Source organism: Rhinatrema bivittatum, chromosome 2 (genome assembly GCF_901001135.1).
Source record: "Rhinatrema bivittatum chromosome 2, aRhiBiv1.1, whole genome shotgun sequence".
Taxonomy (NCBI): Eukaryota; Metazoa; Chordata; class Amphibia; order Gymnophiona; family Rhinatrematidae; genus Rhinatrema; species Rhinatrema bivittatum.
The window spans coordinates 28,905,659-28,928,305 of record NC_042616.1 but is presented as its reverse complement, the minus strand read 5'-3'; the positions used below and the strand labels follow the sequence as shown (position 1 = coordinate 28,928,305).

General features: G+C 48.4%; 1 protein-coding gene across 1 annotated transcript in view; it reads right to left on the bottom strand.

The window, feature by feature from the left end:
- Positions 1–632: 632 nt before the first annotated feature.
- Positions 633–22,647, bottom strand: part of LOC115085878 (zinc finger protein 25-like) — a 33,160-nt gene continuing 11,145 nt past the window's right edge. The window contains exons 2-4 of the mRNA XM_029592413.1: positions 20,140–20,266; positions 17,046–17,150; positions 633–5,643 (exon numbers count right to left, since the gene is read on the bottom strand). Of these exons, the coding sequence (XP_029448273.1) occupies positions 4,196–5,643; positions 17,046–17,150; positions 20,140–20,266 (1,680 nt within the window). The 3' untranslated portion in view covers positions 633–4,195. The remainder of the gene's footprint in view (positions 5,644–17,045; positions 17,151–20,139; positions 20,267–22,647) is intronic.

Here is a 22,647-nt window from a genome sequence, read left to right as displayed (position 1 = left end):
ATCCCCTGCATAAACCCTTTCGTGACTATTAATATTCAACAAGCTCAATATTTGCTACTGTTTGCCACCTGTCAAATGTGACCAATGTGAGCCCATCATGAAAAGTCAGAAAGAGCTTTGGTTCATTTAATAAAATCTGTCGAATCTCCAGTAAAAGATGACATGTCACTGGCAAAAGGATGGAGAAAAAAAATTAACATTTTGATAAGAGGTGTGAGCAAAGGGTCATTGTTGAAAGCAGTGGGATATCTTTGATGGGTTCGTTAAAACCCGGTGAACCTTAGGAAAAGGAGAGAGAGAACAGGGACAATCGCACGCCCCGTGTATGAAAAATTAATTCTCTGGGATATATCCTGAGGCCAGCACCTCAAATGGACAGAACCTCACTCTGCGTTCAAGCTCGTCTGTAAGACGTTCTGTCATTGAGTTGACGTTTCGTGGATGACGCAGATGCCCCCCCCTTGCCTTATGGTTTAGTTATAGTGACCTTGGGCGGATGTTTCTCACTTGCTAGTGGCTTGGCCTCTAGAAAGGTTTTGAAATGGGAGGGGGGGGGGGGGTGCTGTTTCTGGAATGGGCCCCCGTTAGGGAGCAGACGATATGGAGTAGTGGCGTGAATTCATTTTTAAATGAAATGAAAAGGGTAACAACAACAACAACAAAAAAAATACCCCTGAAATTTTTTTCTTCAATTTTCATTTCAGAAAGACAATGAAAAAAACCAAAACAAAAAAAACACACACAACAGAAGTGCAAGTAACCTTCCTTTCATCATCCCTGGTCTTCCCCTAAGCCTCCCCGTCTCCCATCCAGCCCTCACCCTCTGGATCAGACTTACCACTTCCATGGGGGGAGGGGGGGGGCAGGAGCGATCCCCAGTCGCTCCCTCACTGGCCCTGCTTGAGAAACAATGCGGGCTGGTACAGAGGCCGGCACCATTTTGTTGTGTGGCTGCCATTTTATTATTGTAAGGCTGCAGATCAAAATGGCGTCAGCCCATACCATTTTCGAACTGGAAGCCAGTGAGGCCGGAGTGACTTGGGGGGGGGGTCCCCCCGCCCCTTTCTGCATGGAAGACACCCACAGAAGAGATAAATGTGGCCCAGGCAAGAGGGGAAAGGATCATTTCTTTGTATTTTTTTTGGGGGGGTGGGGGTAATTTAATATTTATTTCCGATCACCGCCTGAAATAAACATTAAATGAACTGAAACCCAAATTAAGCCCCAGCCCCCTCCCGAAACGAATGAACAATAAGAGAAATAGCAACAGCGTGAATGGGCGGAACTGCACAGAAACCAATAAGAAAAAGCATGATTGGATTCGAAAGGCATGAAATTTACTGACTCAGCAGCAGCACAGGCTGCGGCTTAAATTACAACCCCTAGCAAGTCACCCCACATCAATCACTTAACATACGCACGTCTATATATTCCTGTGAGGTAAGAAAGTGAAGGGAACAGGAAGAGCAGGGAGCTGGGTTCCATGATATAAATTATTCTGGATTGCAACAATAAAAAAATGTATTTGCATAAATTTTCATGAAAAAAAGAATTATCCGGGCTTTAAAAAAAACATCTTTCCTCTGGTGAGATTTTTGGAAGCTGGACCCACTTTCAGCCGGCCCTGGTGACCGCTCGTGGGCCGCCAGCCCGGCTTGAGGTCCCTGTCCGAGTCGGTCGTCCGCAGCTCCTCGCCGGAGAGAAAGCGGTTCCGGTCTGTAGGGCCAGAAACAAAGTGAGGAGGATACCCCAAGTCAAACTCGGGTTGGGAGGGTTCCCGGCGGATGCAGATTTTTTTTTTTTTAATTTTCTTGCCGGATCCATCGTGGAAACCCCAAATATAAAGACTGCAGTGGGTGGGGGTGGGGATGGTTGCTCCACCCCCTACTGGGGATTTCCTGCCGGTCTGGGGTTGACTTTGCTGCAAATTCATTTAAGTTAATCCTAATGGCTGGCTACCACCCGAAAACATCTTCCACTGTGGCGCAGCCACACAAACGTCGCCCAACCGAATGCTCACAGGATTTGGCAAAGTCCGGGTGCTTGGTATCAAGAAACGAAAGAAACGTGCTAAAAACCGTCGAGGCCAAAGCAAACCGATGTACATTCGTTGCGCTCATGGTTAACAGTGGTCGACGTAAGCTGGCAGTGACATCGGTCCAAACAGCTTCAGAATTTGATAATCATAGTTTTTAAATTTCCTGAATAATCCACACACACACACATACACATGAGTGAAGAAAATTACACTAGTGATCCCCCCCCCCTTTAGAAATAAATCCAAAACTAGGGTACAAGTCCAACAGGGCTCCGTTTCGATGGGCAGACTGTAGCAAGTGGAAAGCTCCGCTTTGAAGCAGTGTGAGGGAGGGTGGGGTTTTTGTTTCTTTTTGAAAGACTCCATTTCTTTCTGCAGCTTCAGCGTTGCCGGTCCCGGGCTGCACTTAACAGTCTCTCATCTTTAGGTTCACGTTCCACCTCTCCTTCGTCACTCCCGAGTCAGGCTCGGACAGGGCCGGTGCCCTAGGCAAACCCTGTGTGTTCATGCACCCTTTTTCTCCCAGCTTTACCTGCTGGCAGCAGCTCTGGCACAGTGCCTTCTTTCCTACTGGCAGCAGCGGCTCCAACAACAGTGTTCCCTTCTTTGCCAGTATGGTCCTCGCACTGGTGGGGATCTTGCCGCCCCAAACATTTTGCCGCTCCAGGCAGCTGCCTAATTTGCCTAATGGAAGCACCAGCCCTGGGCTCTGATCCACACGGGGCTGTTGAAGTTTGCTTTCTCGAATACCCAACGCTGTCTATGATCTGCCCCCGCTCTTTTTTTTTTTTTTTCTCTTTAAATAGCAATAGTGTGGAGGAAGCCCTATCGGGAATCCAGGATCCGCGGGGGGGGAACAGAGGAACTAGGCACGGCTGGAGTCCATTAGCAGGGAAGAGGTGGCTCAGCAGGACCGTCGCCACCCAGCCAGCCCTCTCCTGCACCTGTTTCAAGCTGAGGAAGGGAGACTGGGAGTAACAGTCGTGAGTCACAAATGGAAGGGGAATATGATAAACACAGTGTTCTCATACAATCCCGGCCGGGCCTTCGGCGAGACCTTCCTTGCCAGAACTGCCTGCTGTACGGAGATCAGGAACAGCGATGTCTCTACTGCCAATCCCCGTTTCCTGCCAAAAAACCCCTGCCTCACCTCCTGGCTTTTTACTATGGGGATAATCTCGCAGAGGGGGGGCTCTGGTGACCCATCCTGGGTATTAGGTGAAGACAAAATGCTTGGGGGGGTGCCTCGTTCTTAAGATGTTTTCCAGTGACTTAAGCAAGCAGGCGTAATGAAGTTTTGTGCTATCTTAATGTGAAGTCTGGGTAATTGCTCCTTCACAGCATTTACACAGAGAGGGATGAGCCAGCTGTAAACAGGGACAGGAGAGACAGAGAAGCAGGATTACAGAGGACTGCAGAACCCTCTTTTTACGATGCACAGCCGAGGATTTACAGGCACACACACACACGGATGGGCTGGAGCTGGTTTAGAGAAGGGCTATTAAAATGATACAAGGTCTGCCACGCGGAGCAAGCCCTCTACAGCAAGGCTCGAGACACCTAAAATGTACTCAACAGGATGAGCTAAAGGGCGAGCAGGACAGAACCACACAAATATTTGGCAGGCTTCATTCAGGTACAGTTTTGCGTAGAAAAGAAGCTTCCAAGGAGAAGAGTTCATGCTACGAAGCTGGAGGGAGGCAGGGGGCCTCAGGATAAATTCCTCTTTATTCGGAAAGTGGTTGATGCCTGCAGTAACCTCCTCCCCCCTCCCCCAGGTGTCGGAAACCAGTGCAGTGGCAGAATTCAAGTGCACGCGGGTCAGAGTGGGGAAGGATTCATGGCAGAAACCTGCAGGCAATGGAACATTAAAAGGGGGGAAAAAGACAAGTTGACTTGCACAGAGTGGTGAGATGAGGGTAAGGTCAACGCCCATGATCTGGCAGCAGGACTCTGATTTCTTCTCAGATATAATCAGGAGGAAGGGGGGTTAAGGAGTGGGAGACATCAGTTTACGAACACAGCTGACTTGATTACTTTCCAGACAGAGAAAGGGGAGCGATATCCTTCCAAGCTTGCATGACCGATAGCTAGGACACACTCTCAGCTTGAGTGGCATAGGGGCAAAAAATGCTCCTTTATCTGCGGACACGCCGGCTACGTCACGATGTAGGTTATGATGTTGTGGATCCTCAGATGCCGCGTCAGGCTCTCCTTCTGCCCGAAGCTTCTCCCGCACTCCGAGCAGGGGAACGGCCTCTCCCCCGTGTGCGTCCTCTGGTGCTTCATCAGGTAGCGCTTCTGGCTGAAGCTCTTCCCGCAGTCGGCGCAGGAGAACGGCTTCTCGCCCGTGTGGTAGCGCAGGTGCACGGTGAGGTCCCTCTTCTTGATGAAGGTCTTCCCGCACTCGGTGCACAGGAAGGGCCTCTCGCCCGTGTGGGTCCTGTTGTGGATGGTCAGGTGGGTCTTGTCGATGAAGCTTTTGCCGCACTCGGTGCAGAGGTAGGGCCTCTCCCCCGTGTGGTTCCTCTGGTGGATGGTCAGGTGGGTCTTGTCGATGAAGCACTTCCCGCAGTCGGCGCAGGGAAAGGGCTTGTCCCCCGTGTGGGTCCGCTGGTGGATGGTCAGGTGGGTCTTGTCGATGAAGCACTTCCCGCACTCCGGGCAGGCAAAGGGCTTCTCGCCCGTGTGGGTTTTCACGTGCTTTATGAGGATCCCCCTCCGGCTGAAGCTCTTCCCGCACTCGTTGCAGGAGTAAGGCCTCTCCCCCGTGTGCATCCGCTGGTGTCTGATCAAGTCCCCCTTCCGCCTGAAGTACTTGCCACATTCGGTGCAGAGGAAGGGCCTCTCTTCTGGGTGGTTTTTCTGATGCAACAGCAAATGGTATTTCTTAGCAAAGCTCCTGCCGCACAAGTCACAGAGAAAGGATCCCTTCCCTTTCCCATCGATCTGCTGGAGCTCAGAGGTCCTTTGGTTACTATGATTACCCGGGAAGGGTCTCTCTTCTCTCAGGTGGCTCTCTTGGATTACAAAGGTTATTTGGTCACTGGTATCACTCTGGAAGGCTGTCTCTTCTTTCAAGTGTGTCTGGAGGAGGTCAAACGTCGTGTGATCACTGTGATGACTTTGGAAAGGTGTTTCTGCTTTCAGGTGGAGATCAGATTTAATGAGATCACTGTTAGTACTTTGGAAGGGTCTCTCTGCTCTCGGGTCTCTCTGGTGGAGGTTAGAAGTCACGTGAGCACTGTTATTACTTTGGAAGGGTCTCTCTGCTCTCGGATGTCTCTGGTGGAGTTTAGAAGACGTGTGAGCACTGTTAGTACTTTGGAAGGGCCTCTCTGCTCTCGGGTGTCTCTGGTGCTCAGGGATATTTGGGAGCTCCCTGTCACTTCGCTCACATGCAGGGACTCCATCCGGAGAGTCTTCTGCAGAGCCTTGCTGCTTCTTCTCTGCTCTCGGCTGCCTTTTCCTGATATTTCCCTTCTCCGTCTTCTGGTAAACCTTCTCACGACCGTTTCCTGACTGTCGTGGCATTAGTCCTAGTCTCCTAGGGCATTGTTCTCGATTCTCCTCCCTCTTCTCTTCCTGTGTGACCTCCACGTGTCCTGCAAATCAAAAGAAAAAAAAAGAAATGTTAAATCTTGTAGCAATGGCCAGAGGTCAGGCTCAGTGGCCCATGGAGTCGTGATTCTAATGCTTGTGGCTCTTGCAGAAATCTTACACTTGCTGTGCAAAAAGCTCTAAAGAGATTCTGTGCATCTCTGTGGGAGTTAACTTTACCATGTAAGACTCTAGGAACTGCAACCCGGTTTAGCTCCCTGATAAGTTCCTTTCAGGAATGCAGGGCATTTCCCCAGTAGTGCTCCAATTTCACTTTTTTGTGGGCCATGCATAGGGGAGCCCTGCAAATGACCACTCTTTGCCAATTAAAAGAAAAACTACTATTTTCCTAGCGTGCAGCCAGATGGACTCAGGACCAATGGGTTGTGCTCCCCTGCCAGCAGATGGAGACAGAGTCAGGTTTCAGAGCTGACGTCACCCTAGATACATCCCTGCAGTGACCTCAGCCATTCAGTATCTCTCCATCTCCCAGCAGATGTGGACGTGCTTTCCCTATGGGGGATCGCTGTACCTTTGGGAAGAAATTCTTTTAAATAGGAGAAAAGATTGAGCCCCGCTCTCCTGCGGTGATACCTGAAGGTCCCTCCCCCAGTTGAGATTTCCTGAGGTGATTTCCCAGATCCCTCAGAGGTTGCCTTGGTCCGGAAGCCGGTTCCCGGCGTTGACTTTGCTGCTCGAGCAGCTGAAAGGCAGCGGGTGCAGGAAGCCGAGCGTGGTAGTGACAGCCACCACCCTCTCTCCCCGCAGCCGGAGACAGTCTCTGTACTCAGCCGGTATACAGGGGTATATCTAGGGTGATGTCAGCTTTGAAACCTGACTCTGTCTCCATCTGCTGGCAGGGGAGCATATAACCCACTAGTCCTGAGTCCATCTGGCTACACTAAGGAAAATGAAATTATCAGGTAATTTCTCCATTACCTGATAATTTCCTTTTCATTAATAAGGATAGGTGGATTCAGAACCAGTGGGTTATGCACCTCTACCAGCAGATGGAGACAGAGCAAAACTGACATCACGGTATCTCTCTCTCTCTTTATATATCAGTCCGCCAGTATTCGCCGCAAAATCCAACTGTGGACAAACTAACAAAACTTGATTATTAACAGACAACCACTGAGCTTAGACAAGGCGTGTAGTAATACTAGTCTAGGGACTAGACTGACACTTACCAGTAATCCCTGGAACACACAGCCACGAAGGAGGACAATGGCATAAACATCTGGCAACAGAGGACGAGAAGAAGGATCCACCTATCCTTATTAAAGAAAAGGAAATTATCAGGTAAATAATAATTTCTCCTCTCTTAGCATTCGGATGGATGGATCCAGAACCAGTGGGATGTACCAGGACAGGAGGCTACCCATGGTCCAATCAATACTGCTTGTGCGAAGGCTGCATCCTCCCAGGCTCGCACATCCAGGCGGTAATACCTGGAAAAGGTATGTAAGGAGGACCACGTCGCAGCTTGGCAAATCTCGATGGAAGACAGCAATCTAACCTCTGCCCATGAACCGCCTGAGCCCTAGTGAAATGAGCTCTACCTGACTAGGCAACGGCTACTCAGCAACCACCTACACAGCCATGACCACCACCTTAATCAAGCGGGTTACTAAAGGCCAAGAGTAACGGATAAATATGAGAGAAAAAAAAAGTGCGAAGCTTGCTGGGCAGACTGGATGGGCCGTTTGATCTTCTTCTGCCGTCATTTCTATGTTTCTAAGCTATTGTAGCCCATGACATCGGCTCACTCTATTTACTCCCATCATGTCATATAAACAGCTGAGTCCATCTTCCTGAGATGTTCAGAAACCTCAATTCTTCAAGATACAGCTCTTGACATCCAAGGACCGTAACAGGCGATATTCATCCACATCTCTCTCCCTGTCCAGAGTTGGCAGGGAATTGATTGATTCAAGTGAAAAACGGAGACCACCTTGGCAAAAAAGATGGAACAGTACGCAACTGTATCACCCCCAGAGTCACTCGCAGAAATAGTTCCCGGCAAGACAAGGCCCACAGTTTGAAGAGTCTACGTGCCAAACAATTGCCCAAAGAAATATTGTTTTCAACAGAAGTAACCTTAAGGAAAAAGTTGTGCGGCAATTGAAAAGTGGAACAAGCCAGGAAATCCAAAAACCAGTTTAAGATTCCACAATGGTACTGGCAACCACAGGGAAGGACGAAGATGCTTCACTGCATTTAAGAAAGGAGCCACATCTGGATGAGCCAACAAGAGTCCACCATTCACCTGACCTCGGAAACAGGCAAGAGCTATCACCTGTACCTTTAATGAATTAAAAGTCAACCTTTTTCACAATCCATCCTGCAAAAAAATCCAAAATGAGTGGGATCTTAACCTAATAAGGGGGAATTCCTTGATCCTCACACCAAGGTTCAAACACTCGCCAAATCCACACATAGGTTAAGGAAATGGAGAACTTTCTCGCTCGTAGCAAAGTGGCAATCACCACATTGGAATATCCACACTTCAGTATTCAAGCCCTCTCAAGGGTCAAACCATAAGACAAAATAGAGTCTGATCTTCGTGAAGACCCCCCCTGCCATAGCAGATTCCTGTGAACAGATATTCGGATAGGAGGATCCACAAGGAGCCTTTGAAAAATCTGCATACTACTGCCTCCTGGGTCCCAGAAGCATTATCCCTGCGTGACTCACAAGCCTCCAAATCATTCTGCCTTACATGAGCCATGGGGGAAAGGCATATAGGAGAGCTTGCCCACGGCCACTCCTGCTCAAGGGTAATGATGTGCAAAGACTTTTGATCTCTCATTCAACTGAAGAAGCGAAGAACCTTCGCATTGTGAGATATTGCCAACAGGTCTAGAAACGCTAGATCCCAGCAGTCCACTATGAACTGGAACACCTCCTTTGACAATTTCCATTCTCCTGGGTCCAGATTCTCTCTGGTGAGAAATTCGGCTCTAACATTGTCTTTTCCCCAATGTGGGAGGCTGAGATCTGAAGATGCACTTCTGCCCATTCCATGACTTGGGCTATTTCCTGAAAAACGTGCTGGCTCTTGGTTCCTCCATGGTGATTGATCTAAGCCAAGGATGTTGTTACATTGCATTGTTTTGCCTCCCCTCCAGCAGATGAAGATGGAGAAGTTTTGGCGGACTCTGTCCTAAACCCTGAGGTGCCACCTACAGTCTGTCTGTCAGTATTTAATGTATCCAAGCAGAATGATTCAAAATCCTATATAACTAATCTGCTATAACTGGGGTTCAAACCCATAGAAACCAGGCTAACTAACCCAAATGGTAGCAGAGCCCGTAACAAGATTGGAAAACATAATAAAAAAGTTCAAATAATGTAATCACTTATCTGCAGAGCAAAGTAACCAAGCACTGAATAAGCGGACTCTCCGTTATCCCTACGCTGAAAAGGGCGGGACTCTGGACTGATCCATGGTACTACAGGAACGAAAATTATCAGGTAAGAACTAATTTTCCTTTCCCTGTACGTACCCGGATCAGTCCAGAATCCTGGGATGTACCAGAGCTCTTCTACCCAGGGTGGGACCTTGAGTCTCCCGCTTGGATCACACCTTCACCAAAACTCCCAGAGCCTGGAGCTCGCACATCCAACTGGTAATGACGAGTAAAGTTGTGCAGCGATTTCCAAGTGGTGCTCTACAAATCTCCTACGGAGAAACCTGTTGGCACTCAGCCCATGAGGCTGCCTGAGAACATGTAGAATGCGCATGGAGACCCTTCGGGAGAAGACGACCCTGAAGGAGGTAAGCCGATCCAATGGCCTCTTTCAACCAACAGGCTATAGTAGCCCTTGATGCTTCATGACCTCTCCTGGGACCACTCCAGAGGACAAATAAATGTCCGACATGCGAAAACTATTTGTAACCTCCAAATAATGCAGCAAGGCTCATCGGACATCTAATCTTCTTATAATCAGTGGAATGAGGATCAGAAGGATCCAAACCAGAGAAGGATGGCAGTTCCACAGACTGATTCAAGTGGAAAGAAGAGACCATCTTCGGAAAGAAGGAACTGGCCGCAAGGAAACTTCTGAATCCATAATCCTCAAAAAGGGCTCCCTGCAAGACAATGCTTGAAGTTCCGACACTCTGCGAGCCAAAGAAATAGCCACGAGGAACACCACCTTTAAGGTAAGATCCTTCAAAGTAGCCTTTTTTATGGGCTCGAACTTCTGCCCATTCCATGAGTTGGGCTATTTCCTGTAAAACTTGCTGGCTTTTGGTTCCTCCATGGTGATTGATGTAAGCCAGGGATGTTGTTGCATTGTCTGACATTATCTGAACTGCTCAACTCTGCAATTGGTCGAAAAATCGTAAGCAAGCCAACCTGACAGCCCGGGCTTTCTGCTGATTGAAGCTCCAGAGTGACTCTTCTGTATGCCAGTGTCGTTGCACTGTCAACTCCTGACAGTGGGCTCCCAATCCAGGAGGCTCACATGCGTCGTGAGTATTAGTCAGTCTGGTGATCATAGGGAAACCCCCTTCCTTAGATGGTCCGCTTGCAACCACCACTGCAGCTGTATGCAAGTGAAGCCGTATCGAATAGTCTTGAGATTGTAGATTCCATCAAGCCAGCAGAGCGTGCTGAAGAGATCATATATCCACCCTTGCCCACGAAAGCACCTATAGGGTGGCTGTCGTCAAAACAAGCACCTGTAGATAAGACCACACTGTCGAGTGTACTGTTTGTCAATAGTCGCACCTGCACCATCAGCTTCTGAATGCGGCCTTCCGGCAGAAACACCATGCCTTGCTTCATGTCAAATGAACACAGAGATGATCCAGAGTCTGGATGGCTATAGATTGCTCTTGGCCAAGTTCATCACCCATCCTAGTTTCTGTAGCAAGGAGATCACCTTCTGTGAGACTCAAAGGCTCTCTTGAAGACTCTTGGCCCGAATCAGCCAATCATCTAAGTACGGGTGAACCTGAATGCCATCAACCACCACCATAACTTTGGAAAAGGTTCTGGGCGAGGTGGCCAGCCCAAAAGGCAGCGCACAAAAATAACAATGTCGCCCCAAAACAGCGAAATTTAGAAACCATTGATGCTCCAGACTCAGGGACGTCAGAAACTCTCCCAACTGTACTGCCATAATCACTGAGCTTAAGGTTTCCATGCAAAAACGAGTCACCTGCAAATGTCAGTTGACTCCCTTGAGATCTAGGATGAGGCGAAAAGAGCACTCATTCTTGGCACAGTGAAATAAATGGAATACCAGCCTGTATTTTGTGACATGGGCACTGGAGCTACAGCCCACAGGCTGAGGAGCCTTGGCAGCAAACACTTCACTGCTTGTCTCTTCTGTGGAGAGCTGCAGGGATACACCATAAAAACGTCCCAAAGGGACACTGAGAACTCCAGAGCTTAACCATCTCTTATCACCTGTAGAACTCACTGGTTCTATTTGTAACCTATTTGTAGCATTGAGAGGCTCAAGGGGGGGGGGGGAGGAGGTGCACCACTATCTAAGCCTGCGCCCCTTCTGGGCTGCCTGGGACAAACAGACTGAGACCTGCCAAAAGGCCGAGTCCTCTGAGAAGCTACTCCTCTGTAGGCTCGAAAGCGTCCAAAACTCCTAGCACGACCTGTCATGCCAAAGGAGCACAGCACCTGCTTCTTACCCTCTCGTAACAGAGGAATCTGGGACTCACTCCACTTATTGGCCATTTTTTTTTTCCGCTCACTTGAAAACAAGTGTGGTCCTTTAAAAGGGCGATTTCCTAAAGACTGTATCAGCCAACCAATTCCTGAGCCACAGCTGCCGAAGTGCGGACCAGATCGCAGACCTCATCTGCTCAAAAGGCGTCTGCCAGTGCCATCGCTACTCGAATTCACACCAAATTTATTGTCTTCTTGAAACAAGAGCGAGCCACCAGGGAGCAAAAGAAGCTACCTGCACATTCATCGCCAGCCTTTCAAGGCCCGCTCAAAAGGGACAGCCGGTGGGAACAGTCGTTCGCACGGTGACAGCACACACAAGCGCGTCCACTTTCGGTAGCACAATTGCTCCCTCACAGCCGGATCCAGGGGGATACAGTCCTTCCAAGGCTCATTCCCCTTAAAATTAGCTTCCGGGGCGCCCCACTCAAGATCAATTCTTGAAAAGCCTCCGAAATAGGGAAAAAGCACGAGGTTTTATGCCAAGGAATCAAATTGAGACCTTTCTTTGGCTCAGACATGGAATCAGGCCCAGGTACGCCCAAGCACCTTCAACGTCTAGGACTTCAGAGCCAGTAACTCGACTCCATGAAAGAAAAGCAACCATTGTTCTATACGGCTCCAGCCCCGGAGGGAGTTTCCCCCCCCCCCCCCCCCGGGGAGCAAGGATCGGCTTCATCAATCCGGGTCAGCATCGGCGTGACCCCACAGCAGGTCTAGACATGCTCCAACGCTTACCCACTGCGCCGGATGGACCGGGAAACCGCAGCCAGCGATCCTAATCCGTTAAGATTCTTCGGGTGCGATCACTGGCACTGGCCAAAAGGGACTGCAGCCCTTGAAAAATTCCACCCAAGCAAAAGGCAGAGGGGGTCCATGCCAAAACCAGGAGGCGTCTGTCCTGCGCCCACTGCACTACCTTCCTCTGCTGAAGAGCCAATTAGGGGAGCCCCCAAAGCAGGTAAACCTCTGGCAGCTCTTTTTTTTTTTTTTTTTTAATTATTATTCCCGCATCATGCTGGGAAGGACCGGGCTTTGCAAAATAAGACGGAGGCAATCCTCCCTGAGCTTCCAAACAGCGCTGACACACGTTAGAGGGAACGCCAGGTTGAGATGCGCCGGAATATGGCAAACAGCACAAAACGTTAAGGCACTTAGGTTTCTTTGCCGTCAGCGTTCAGTTCGCTCCAACCCACAGCTGTGCTCAAAATAGGCACTTGAAAAATTAGATGCTCAAAAATTAGGCACCTGATATATCATTTCAGGTACACACTCAACTGAATGCCTACTCAAGCACTCACTCTACTTGAGCGCCCTCCTAGGCGACCTTAAGCGCACCACTGTGCCCCCGGTCAGGTGCCCCTATGCACATAACCGAGCACCCAGCTAGGCACATAAACTAGATGCACAGTCAGGCGCGTAAGCGCAAACCAACATTTCTTAAGAGGGCAGCCTTGTGCGCAGAGAAAAGGCGCGCGAACACTGCCGCAGCCTGCCATGTGGTGAAAAATCTAAGCCTGAGAGCAGGGCCTAGCCCAGAAGGCTACTTAACCCGCCAAGCTGCCCGAGTCCCCCAAGCTCCCCCGGAGCTGGGAACGGATGTCAGATTGGCGCGCCGAGCACGGAGACCAGAGGGGAGAGGAATCTCTAAAATCAATGTCCCCCTCTTTTTATTTAATCTTTAAATACTCTACCTGAGCTCAGCCTGTTCCAGCCGAGTACACAGTCAGTCTCCTGCTGTGAGGTGGGAGAGGGCATATACCTTCATCGCCGTGCTTGGCTTCCTGTAACCACTTGCCTTTCAGCTGCTTTTTTTTAACAGCTAAGTCCACGCCAGCAAAACCAGGTACTGAGGGAAAAATCTGAAGGAATCACCTCAGGATACTGGACTGAGGGAGGGAACATAGAGTATCACCACAGGAGAGCGGGCCAATAAACTTCTTTCATCTCCTACTAGATGGCATACATGTGCACGTGCTGCCCGGCGCGCGCACGCGGTCGCCCGAATTTATAACAGGTGCGTGTACATTATAAAAATCGGGGGTCGGCACGCGGAAAGGGGGTGCACACTAGTGCATCCCCTTGTGCGCGCCGACACCCACGGCCTTCACCCGTTCTCTCCCAGGCCGCTCCAATATAGAAGCAGCCTGTGAGGGAACTTCCCTTCCCCCTACTCTATGCTTCCTACCCCTTCCCCTAACCTTCCCACCCCCTAGCCCTATTCTAACCCCCCACCCCTAACCTCTCTCTCTCTCTCACCTCTTGGGCCTTCCTTTGGGCAGGCGCAAGGTGCACATGCCGGCACAGCAACAAATGGCCGCTGTGCCGGAGGCCTCTAGCCCCGCCCTGCCCCTTTTTTCGAAGCCCTGGGGATTTAGACGCGTCCCGGGGCTTTACGCACGTCGCCGGGTCTTTATAAAATAGGCCCGGGCGACGCACGTAGGGCTTTGAAAATCCGGCCCACGTTTTGAACATCAAGGTGCATAAATGCACTCTGAAAACTGGTGCGCAACGTAGGTGTCCCTTGGGAGTAAATTTATAGCAGGCCACATGAGTTAGAAGGCCCAACCGCTGCTTGAGTTACCCCCAATTTTGAAAAGGAAAAGTACACGCATTTTCCCTTTTTGAAAACGACAGCGCACACTCCGCGCACACACGATTACACCCGCTAAGTTGTGCCGATGGGAGCAGTGGCCTGGGAGTGAAGACTGCCTGCCGGGCGATGGTTTCCTCGTGTCCCTGTTAAAACCAGCGATCCCTATCATGGGCATCAAGGCCCCCCCGCCCCACAGAGAAAACAGCCGAGGAGGACGCCCTGTACGAAGTCTGAGAAATTCTGGATTCAAAGAGGATCAGAAACAAAAGCAGAAGATCTTATGTCCTGGAAGGGCTTTGGCCCCCAAAAAAGTTCCTGGGAGCCCACCTGGAACCTCCCAAGCCCCTCATCTGCTGAAATAATTATACAGCCAGTCCCCCCCCCCTCAGAAACGGAGACCTTGAAGTCTGGGGAGAGGCTTCGGGGGGGGGGGGGGGGGGGGGGGTAGGTCCACGACCGGCCACACCCACCGGCAGGCCCAAACGTTCCTCACAGCTCCACCGCTGCCATCTCATCCCCACCGGCATTCCCCCTTGGCGCATGCATCCTGAATAAGCGTCGTGGCAGGAAACCCCCAGGGGCCTTCGTGCTCCGGTGACATCACGCAGCTTGAGTATTTAAACTCATCCATGACCTCATTAAGGCGCCTCCAGCAACGGGTCTCCCGCCTTCTCAGTAGAGCGTGTTGCTGTGTTCCTGGTTCCTCTGTTCCTGCCTGCCTCATCCAGCCTCGCCAGTCCTGTTCTTCTAACCTCCCCCCCGCCATCTGTCTCGTCTTTCCTCAGACTGCCCCACCTGGTACGGACCTCAGCCTTGGACCTTGCCCACGCTTGCCTGCCACGTGGACCTGACCTCAGCCTGGTTGGACCCGGACCACGCTTGCTTGCCGCCCGCTTAGACCCTTGGCCTGTCTCCGGTCTCTCTTGACCCCTTGCCTGCCCAGACCCCCGGCTTCTTCCTGGACGCTCACCTGCCCGCTCTGCCAGCTACCAGAGCCCAAAGGCCTGAACCTGGGGGGGGGGGGGGAGCGGCTGGCATAGGCGAAGCTCCAGCCTGCCCCGCTCCGGGATGCGTTCGCCAGCTGGCGGCGTGGATCTCGTAGGTTCACTTACGAGGCCGCATCAACCACGCCACGGCACTAAAGGCTCACAGTCGCCACCGCTCATCGCATGCCCGCACCTGATGTACGCACGCATTAGACGGACGAGTTTGTAAAAGGCGACTTCTGCACACAAAGCACCGTTTTGCCTGCAGACGTCCCTCTGATGATGACCCTCTTAAAAGTTCTCTTTCTTTGTTATCCTTCTGCTGATATCTACAGGTAAATACTTTTCATGCCTTTGAGTACCCTGTAGCCCCTGAAGCAGACAGAATCAGTGCTGCGCAACCTTACTGGAGCAGGACACCGCGCCGGTTGGAACTTTTATAGAGCACACTGCTGCCGTCGGAGCCTATTTCACGTAGGTCCTGCCAAGGGTTTGGATTAAGAGGGTCTCTCATTTGATTAAAACCATAATTTGATAAAGTACTTGAGAAGAAATATTTACACATTTGGAACCTTTTATTAGCATAAAAAAAAAACAAAACAAAAAACTGCAAAACAGAAGATTTGCATTTCCCACATGAAAAAGATGAAAAAGAAAAATATATCATTATGGTGGCACCACAGCTGAGCTATAGGTGGAGCTAATTCTGTGGCTATAACCTTCTGTTCACTGCACCGGACAAATTACCTCGGTCATTAAAAAAAGCAAGTGCCCCCAGACATTTTGTTCCAGATCATTCTGCTCAAACTATTTTGTTTTGGGTTTTTTTTTTAATCTCCACAGAGCTCGAGCCTGATCGTTCCTTTTTTCCACCCCTCTCGCCTTGGCTTCCTATACCTCCAACTTTTCTTTTTTTCCCTTTGGATTCTACTGCATCTGTTTTCCTGAAAAGCAAGCCCCGGGGGCTTCAAGACGTGCTCGGAGCACCAAAAGCAGAAGCCTCTCATTCGCCCGTGTAAAGATGCTGGGGAGAGTGGTCTGGTTACTTGTACTAAAAAGCACAGTAAAAGGTCCAGGGAACTGACCAAAATGGCACTGGTTTCCAGGCCTCACCGAAGAGGTCATCAGCTCTCTCTCTCTCTCTCTCACTTTCAAGACAGACCTAAGATCTGAGAAAAACACAGAGCTCAGATCTAGCCTGAATCATACTCGACTCCCAAGGGGGATCCACCATTAAGGCTTTAAGAAACCACCCCGACCTTTACGTTCCAGGGTACGCAGACATTTAGGGAAGAAAAAAAAAAAAAAAGCACTGGAGCGTTTCCATGGCCCAGTCCAAAAGCAAAGGGCATTTAAGCAACGTTGTGTGAATTACTAAGAAGGCCGCTCAACCGTAAAAATGTTGCTAGCAGTCATTTTGTTATGGGTTTGTCAAACTGCTTGGTTTCAATTGTAAATATTACTACACTTTATATAAGGCTTCGGGGGGTAACCTGCATGGAGCGGCAGTTACTACCGTAAGAAACTAAAAGAGCAGACTGGTTGGACCACTTGGTCTTTTCCTGCCATTTTTACCATGTCGCATGGCCTACCATTATGCTGTCCCTAGCGATGCTCAGAGTGGAGAGAGAGAGACTGGTTTCTGAGGCCTTCAATTAAATGTTCTAGTTGTCCTCTCTCCTTTTCATCCTTTGAGCTTGGCCAGATATTGACATTGAAGAGCTGTGGGCACCACAGCCTCATGTCTGAGAAGAATTTACTGGTCTGGAGGCCCGCTCTGGGTCGGTTTACGTTAACCCGTCTGCGTAACTCACTCCCTTGCCATCAAAGCACAATCATTATAGGTCGGTCATTCCACTTTCTTCACAAGCCATGATATCTTTCCTCAGACCCAACATTAGAATTTTTCGAGGCTTAGGCTGTACATGAGACTCCTGAAAGTGACTGGATCCCTTCCAAATGGTGTTGTTAACACGTCCAGCGTTATAGTCATCCTACTCAGCCCAGCAGCTTTGGTAGCACCGCTCCCCATTGCCAGAGCATCACATCTATCTGCTACAGGGGTCATGAGCATTACCTACCCATTCTTCATCCCATTGCATAGATTTGGAGTTATTATTACTCACCTGTGTATGAGGGGATCAAAATCTCTTTCTCCCATGCTCTCCTGACCCATGGCTCTTCTCCTCGATCCATCCTGCAAAGGATATCAGGTCTTTGGATGCCGTAACCTGATTATAGAACAGGAGGATGGCATCAATTGTAATACTAATACTACTATGAATAACAATAATGATATAATAGTGTAGTAAGATGCAATGTTTTGAAAGCATCAGGGGTCCAGTTCTATATATATTGCTGAATCTTTATGAATCTGATGGTACCTTGCCAATGGAGGGTTTGGCTAATTGTATGTCAACTACTGAGACCTGGAAGGAGGGATAATATGATGAAGTTGAATAGTCAAAAGGCAACATTTTTGCCCCTGTTGAAGTTCTGCTAAAGTCAGCCAATGTTAAAATGCCCATTAAGGATGAAGGCCTTTTGTGTTTATTTAGATGCTGCTTTAACATTACAAAAGCAAATTAGAATAGTAGCCAAGACATTGTTCTACTTAAAGCTGATGAGACCTATGAGGAATTATATTAATAGGAGGGATTTGCGCACTGCTTATGCATTGGTGTCGAGTATGTCAACTCCCTTTATCTTGGTATTCCTAAAAAAAGAAATGGGTAGGAGCCTTAGAATTAGTACCAAATATGGCAGCCAGAGTTATAATTGGGGCTAAACAGGGGGAACATACAACCCCCTTATTTGAAACAACTTCCTTGGCTCCCTATCCAACAGAGAGTTAAGGTCAACGTTTTACCTCTCATTCTTACGGCTGCACCTGGCAAGGTGGCAAATGGCTTTATTGGAGCCATTCGTTATCCCCAGGGTTGTATGTGCTAAGTTTTAGACGTTAGGTTACAGAAAACGAGAGAGACCATTTCATTTTCTGATCCACTTTTGTGGAATTCTTTGTCCAATAGATTACACAGTGAAAAAGGATTATCTAAAATTCAGAAGACAATTAAAGGCAGTGTTGTTTTGTCATGCCTTCGTTTGAGAGCCTGTTTTAAATCGATTTTTACGAGGAGGTGCACATTTTTATTGTCTGGCTGTCTGTCCCCGTATGTCCTTTGAATTACCTATGAAATACTGTAATCCGCCTTGGACAAGTGGACTGAAAATATGTGGAAATAAATTAACAAAATAACCCTGACCCCCTTGCTATTGCCCATGAGGACTCATATTACCCAGTAAGTGGATGGGAAATTGTGAAGGTTAGAGAGAGAGAGCAGTGAATTGCCCTGATGAGAAAAAATTGGCCCTGATGAAGGCCCATTTTAGCAATCTCTCAGGCACTCAGACTTCCTCCTTTCTGTCCGATTGACACCAGAGAGTCGAGATGGGTAAAGACGCCTCTCGTTGGGAGTCTCCCGGGGGAACATCACTCTCTCTACTGCTGTTTGACATTTGCCTAGCTCCTCCTGCTCAGATAATAAGGATGTATGCAGTCCAATACTACATCTATACGGATGACGTGAAGCTGCTGTTTCCCATCAATTTGTTCAATTTGTCTTTTGAAAAATTGTTCTCCATTTGAGACGCCTTAAAACTTCCATCGTATATCTCCTAAACAAATCTAGAAGTGCAAACAGAGATATTTTAGGAAACTGAATAGATCTTAAGGTGAGACGCCTAACCACAGTATCCAATCTCTCTCTCTTATCATGAAGCGAAGCGTTGTCTCTAATTAAACAGTCTTCTTTATCTTGTACTTTCCTTAAAGTAACTTCAAATGTATCAGTCTGCTCGATATTCGTTTCCAGTTTGGTTTTGGATACAGTCAGCTTTTCCATGGGGACTTGCAACTCCTTAGAGACTCCTATCATATCATTCACACCAACAGAACTCATGGGCATCACCTATGAATTCTATGGGTATCTCCCTCCTATACATGTAATTCACTTCCAGAATCGTCAATGATCTTCTCCTCCTAACCATAGGCATCACCTAGTTAGGTTAGGTTAGGGCTTTTCAGCTTGGAGAAGAGACGGCTGAGGGGGTATATAATAGAGGTCTTTAAGATCATGAGAGGTCTTGAACAAGTAGATGTGACTCAGTTATTTACACTTTCGAATAATAGAAGGACTAGGGGGCATTCCATGAAGTTAGCAAGTAGCACATTTAAGACTAATCGGAGAAAATTCTTTTTCACTCAACGCACAATAAAGCTCTGGAATTTGTTGCCAGAGGATGTGGTTAGTGCAGTTAGTGTAGTTGGGTTCAAAAAAGGTTTGGATAAGTTCTTGGAGGAGAAGTCCATTAATGGCTATTAATCAAGTTTACTTAGGGAATAGCCACTGCTATTAATTGCATCAGTAGCATGGGATCTTCTTGGTGTTTGGGTAATTGCCAGGTTCTTGTGACCTGGATTGGCCTCTGTTGGAAACAGGATGCTGGGCTTGATGGACCCTTGGTCTGACCCAGCATGGCAATTTCTTATGTTCTTATTCTATGGGTATCTCCCTCCTATACATGTAATTCACTTCCAGAATCGTCAATGATATTCTCCTCTTAACCATGTCATTCACCTCCATTAAAGAAGTTTAAGAAAGACTTAAAAACATGGTGCTTTTTACAAGCTTACGGAACTAACACCCAGATTGATATTTAAGTCCGCAGTTTTTTAATTGATTGTTCTTATCTTTATTAATGCTAATTTTATGTTTAATATTCTACTATTTTATTATTTTTAATTGATCTTTATTGTATTTTTCTGTTCTTAATTAATTGTAAACCGTAAAGATGGAACCTTGTGTTCCGGGTAACGGTACATAAAAATTGCATAAATAAAAAATAAATACATTTCAATGTTAGCACCCTCTAGTCCTAACCACATTACTCACCTCTATAGAAACTCAGTGGCACCATCCTCCTAATCATGCCCCTGACCTCTATAGACATCAATTGAATCAAATTCCCAAATACCAGAACTACCGCGTTATAACTAAGGAAAGTCACAAAACCCTTTGATGGGTGACTCTATAATTTTAAATGTGTTTCTTCAGCGATGCTCAAAATTACAGAACAAAATGTAATTAGCCAAGGGAGACGAATTAAAAATTTCCCATCCCAGTTGTAGTTCATATGATAAGTCTGTATCTCCCTTACCCAGCGATCTGAGGGTCTGATAATTCTCCTTCATCACCTCCTTGTAAAGCTCCTTCTGCCATTCTTCTAAATATCCCCATTCCTTCTGGGAGAAATAGACAGCGATGTCCTCAAATGTAACCGGCACCTGAAAAACAAACCAGAAACACTCAGCCCCTTCTGCATCAGGAGACCTCCCAGTGTTGGAGATCAGCAGGGCAGGAAGGGGCGGAGGACTTGGGAAGGAGGAAGGAGGAAAACAGGAGGAGACTGCACACTGCCCTAGCCACTGGAGTGCAGGAATAGCTTAGTGGTTACAGCAACTGGATGCAAACAAGGGAAGCCAAAATTTCAACTCCTCCTGCTACTTCTTACGACCTTCACCTTCCATTGCCTCAGGTACAAAAACTTATAGGGAGATTTACTACGCTGCGATATGCCATGAATGCATAATAAAAACATTGTATATTGTGCAGTACCAGCATATCGCACATTAGTTTGGCCCAAAACATGCCCCCATTACAAAAGAACTGCTTTGCATGAGATTTGTATGCATACATTTTGCAAATGCACGCCAAGAGGTTAATGCATAAGTAATCCTACTCTAATAAAATAATGTGGCTTTCCAAAAACCTGGCAAGCCGCATTCATTGTATCTACAGCTCGGGATTGTAGATCATTTCCCAAGGGAGCATCGGGACAGTAGCGCATGCCCTGATGCGCCCGTGATGATATATAAAGCTCCACAAGACCCATACAAGCCTTCCCTCCAAATCCTAAAAATCCTCTGGGGGGAGGGGGGGGTTTGTAGACCCCTACCCACCCCTCCACCCTCTATCAAGGCAGCTCTGCAGGGCCCAAAGCTGAAAAAAAATGTGACTGGCCGAAATCATCATGGCAACGGCAGCTGCCGCGCTGGTTGAAAGTGATGTCGCAGAGATAATCAGAGAAGGGACTGCGGGGGTTATTGAAGCACGAATGGTAAACTTGATAAATGGAGAAATTACTTACCTGATAATTTCATTTTCCTTAGTGTAGACAGATGGACTCAGGACCAATGGGTATAGTTTACTCCTCATAGCAGTTGGAGACAGATCAGATTTCAATCTGACCTCAGCCCTAGTACATATACCCCAGCAGAAAGTGCTGCTCTTCAGTATTCTCTTCGAAAAGCATTGTGGATATATGTGTCTTTGAATAACTTAATTAACGTGATTAAATTGAACTGGTTGACGTGAATTTTAGCTGGAGACAGCCAGTGCACTCAACCGAGAAACGCCGACACCCGGTAACTATGGGTGTCCTAACTAGAGATAAAGCGTGGCTTACCCGTGCTTGTCTTGCTCTCGGGGATTGGGATTGTCACCCGAGGTTTCCGTATTATGAGGCAGCCGTGGGCGGGATACTGAGTCCATCTGTCTACACTAAGGAAAACGAAATTATCAGGTAAGTAATTTCTCCATTTCCTAGTGTGTAGCAGTTGGACTCAGGACCAATGGGATGTACAAAAGCTACTCCCGAACCGGGTGGGAGGCTGCCCATGGCCCACTTAGTACTGCACTAGCAAATGCTGTGTCCTCACTGGCCTGAACATCCAGGCGGTAGAACCTCGAGAAGGTGCGAATGGAGGACCAAGTCGCTGCCCGACAGATCTCGGCGGGTGACAGCATCTTGGTTTCTGCCCAGGACACTGCCTGGGCCCTTGTCGAATGGGCCTTGACTTGCAGAGGTGGAAGCTTGCCGGCCTCTATGTATGCCGCCTTGATTACTTCTTTGATCCAGCGGGCTATGGTTACCCACGAGGCAGCTTCCCCTTGTTTCTTCCCGCTGTGAAGGACGATTAGGTAGTCCGTCTTTCGTACGGATTCTGATCTTTCTAGGTATCGGACTAGGAGTCTGCCAACGTTAAGATGGCGTAGGCGGTGTGAGTCTTCCAAGTCCTTATTCTCGTCTGGAGATGGCAGCGAGATGGTTTGGTTTAGATGGAAATGAGAAACCACCTTTGGAAGGAAGGAGGGGACAGTGCGTAGCTGTATGGATCCCGGTGTGAATCCGAGGAACGGTTCCCGGCCGGATAGAGCTTGAAGTTTGAGATGCGACGGGCTGAACATATTGCCACTAGGATTGCAGTCTTCAAGGTCAGGAGCCATAGGGACAGACCGTGTGTAGGTTTGAAGGAAGCTCCCGCTAGGAAGTCGAGTACTAGATTGAGATTCCAAGGGGTACCAGCCACTTTAGTGATGGTCAGATTTGCTTGACCCCTCTCAGGAAGCGGGAGAGGTCTGGATGGGAAGATAGATTGATGCTGTCCACTTTGGCTCTGAAGCAGGCAAGCGGCCAGTTGAATCTTGATGGAGTTGAGACACAACCCCTTCTTCAGGCCGTCCTGCAGGAATTCCAGGATCATGGGAATTTTGACTGTCCGAGGAAGGATGTCGTGGTCTTCACACCAGGCTTCGAATATTCTCCATATTCGTATATAAAAGTTAAGGATGTGGAAAACTTGCGTACTCGGAGCAAGATGTCAAT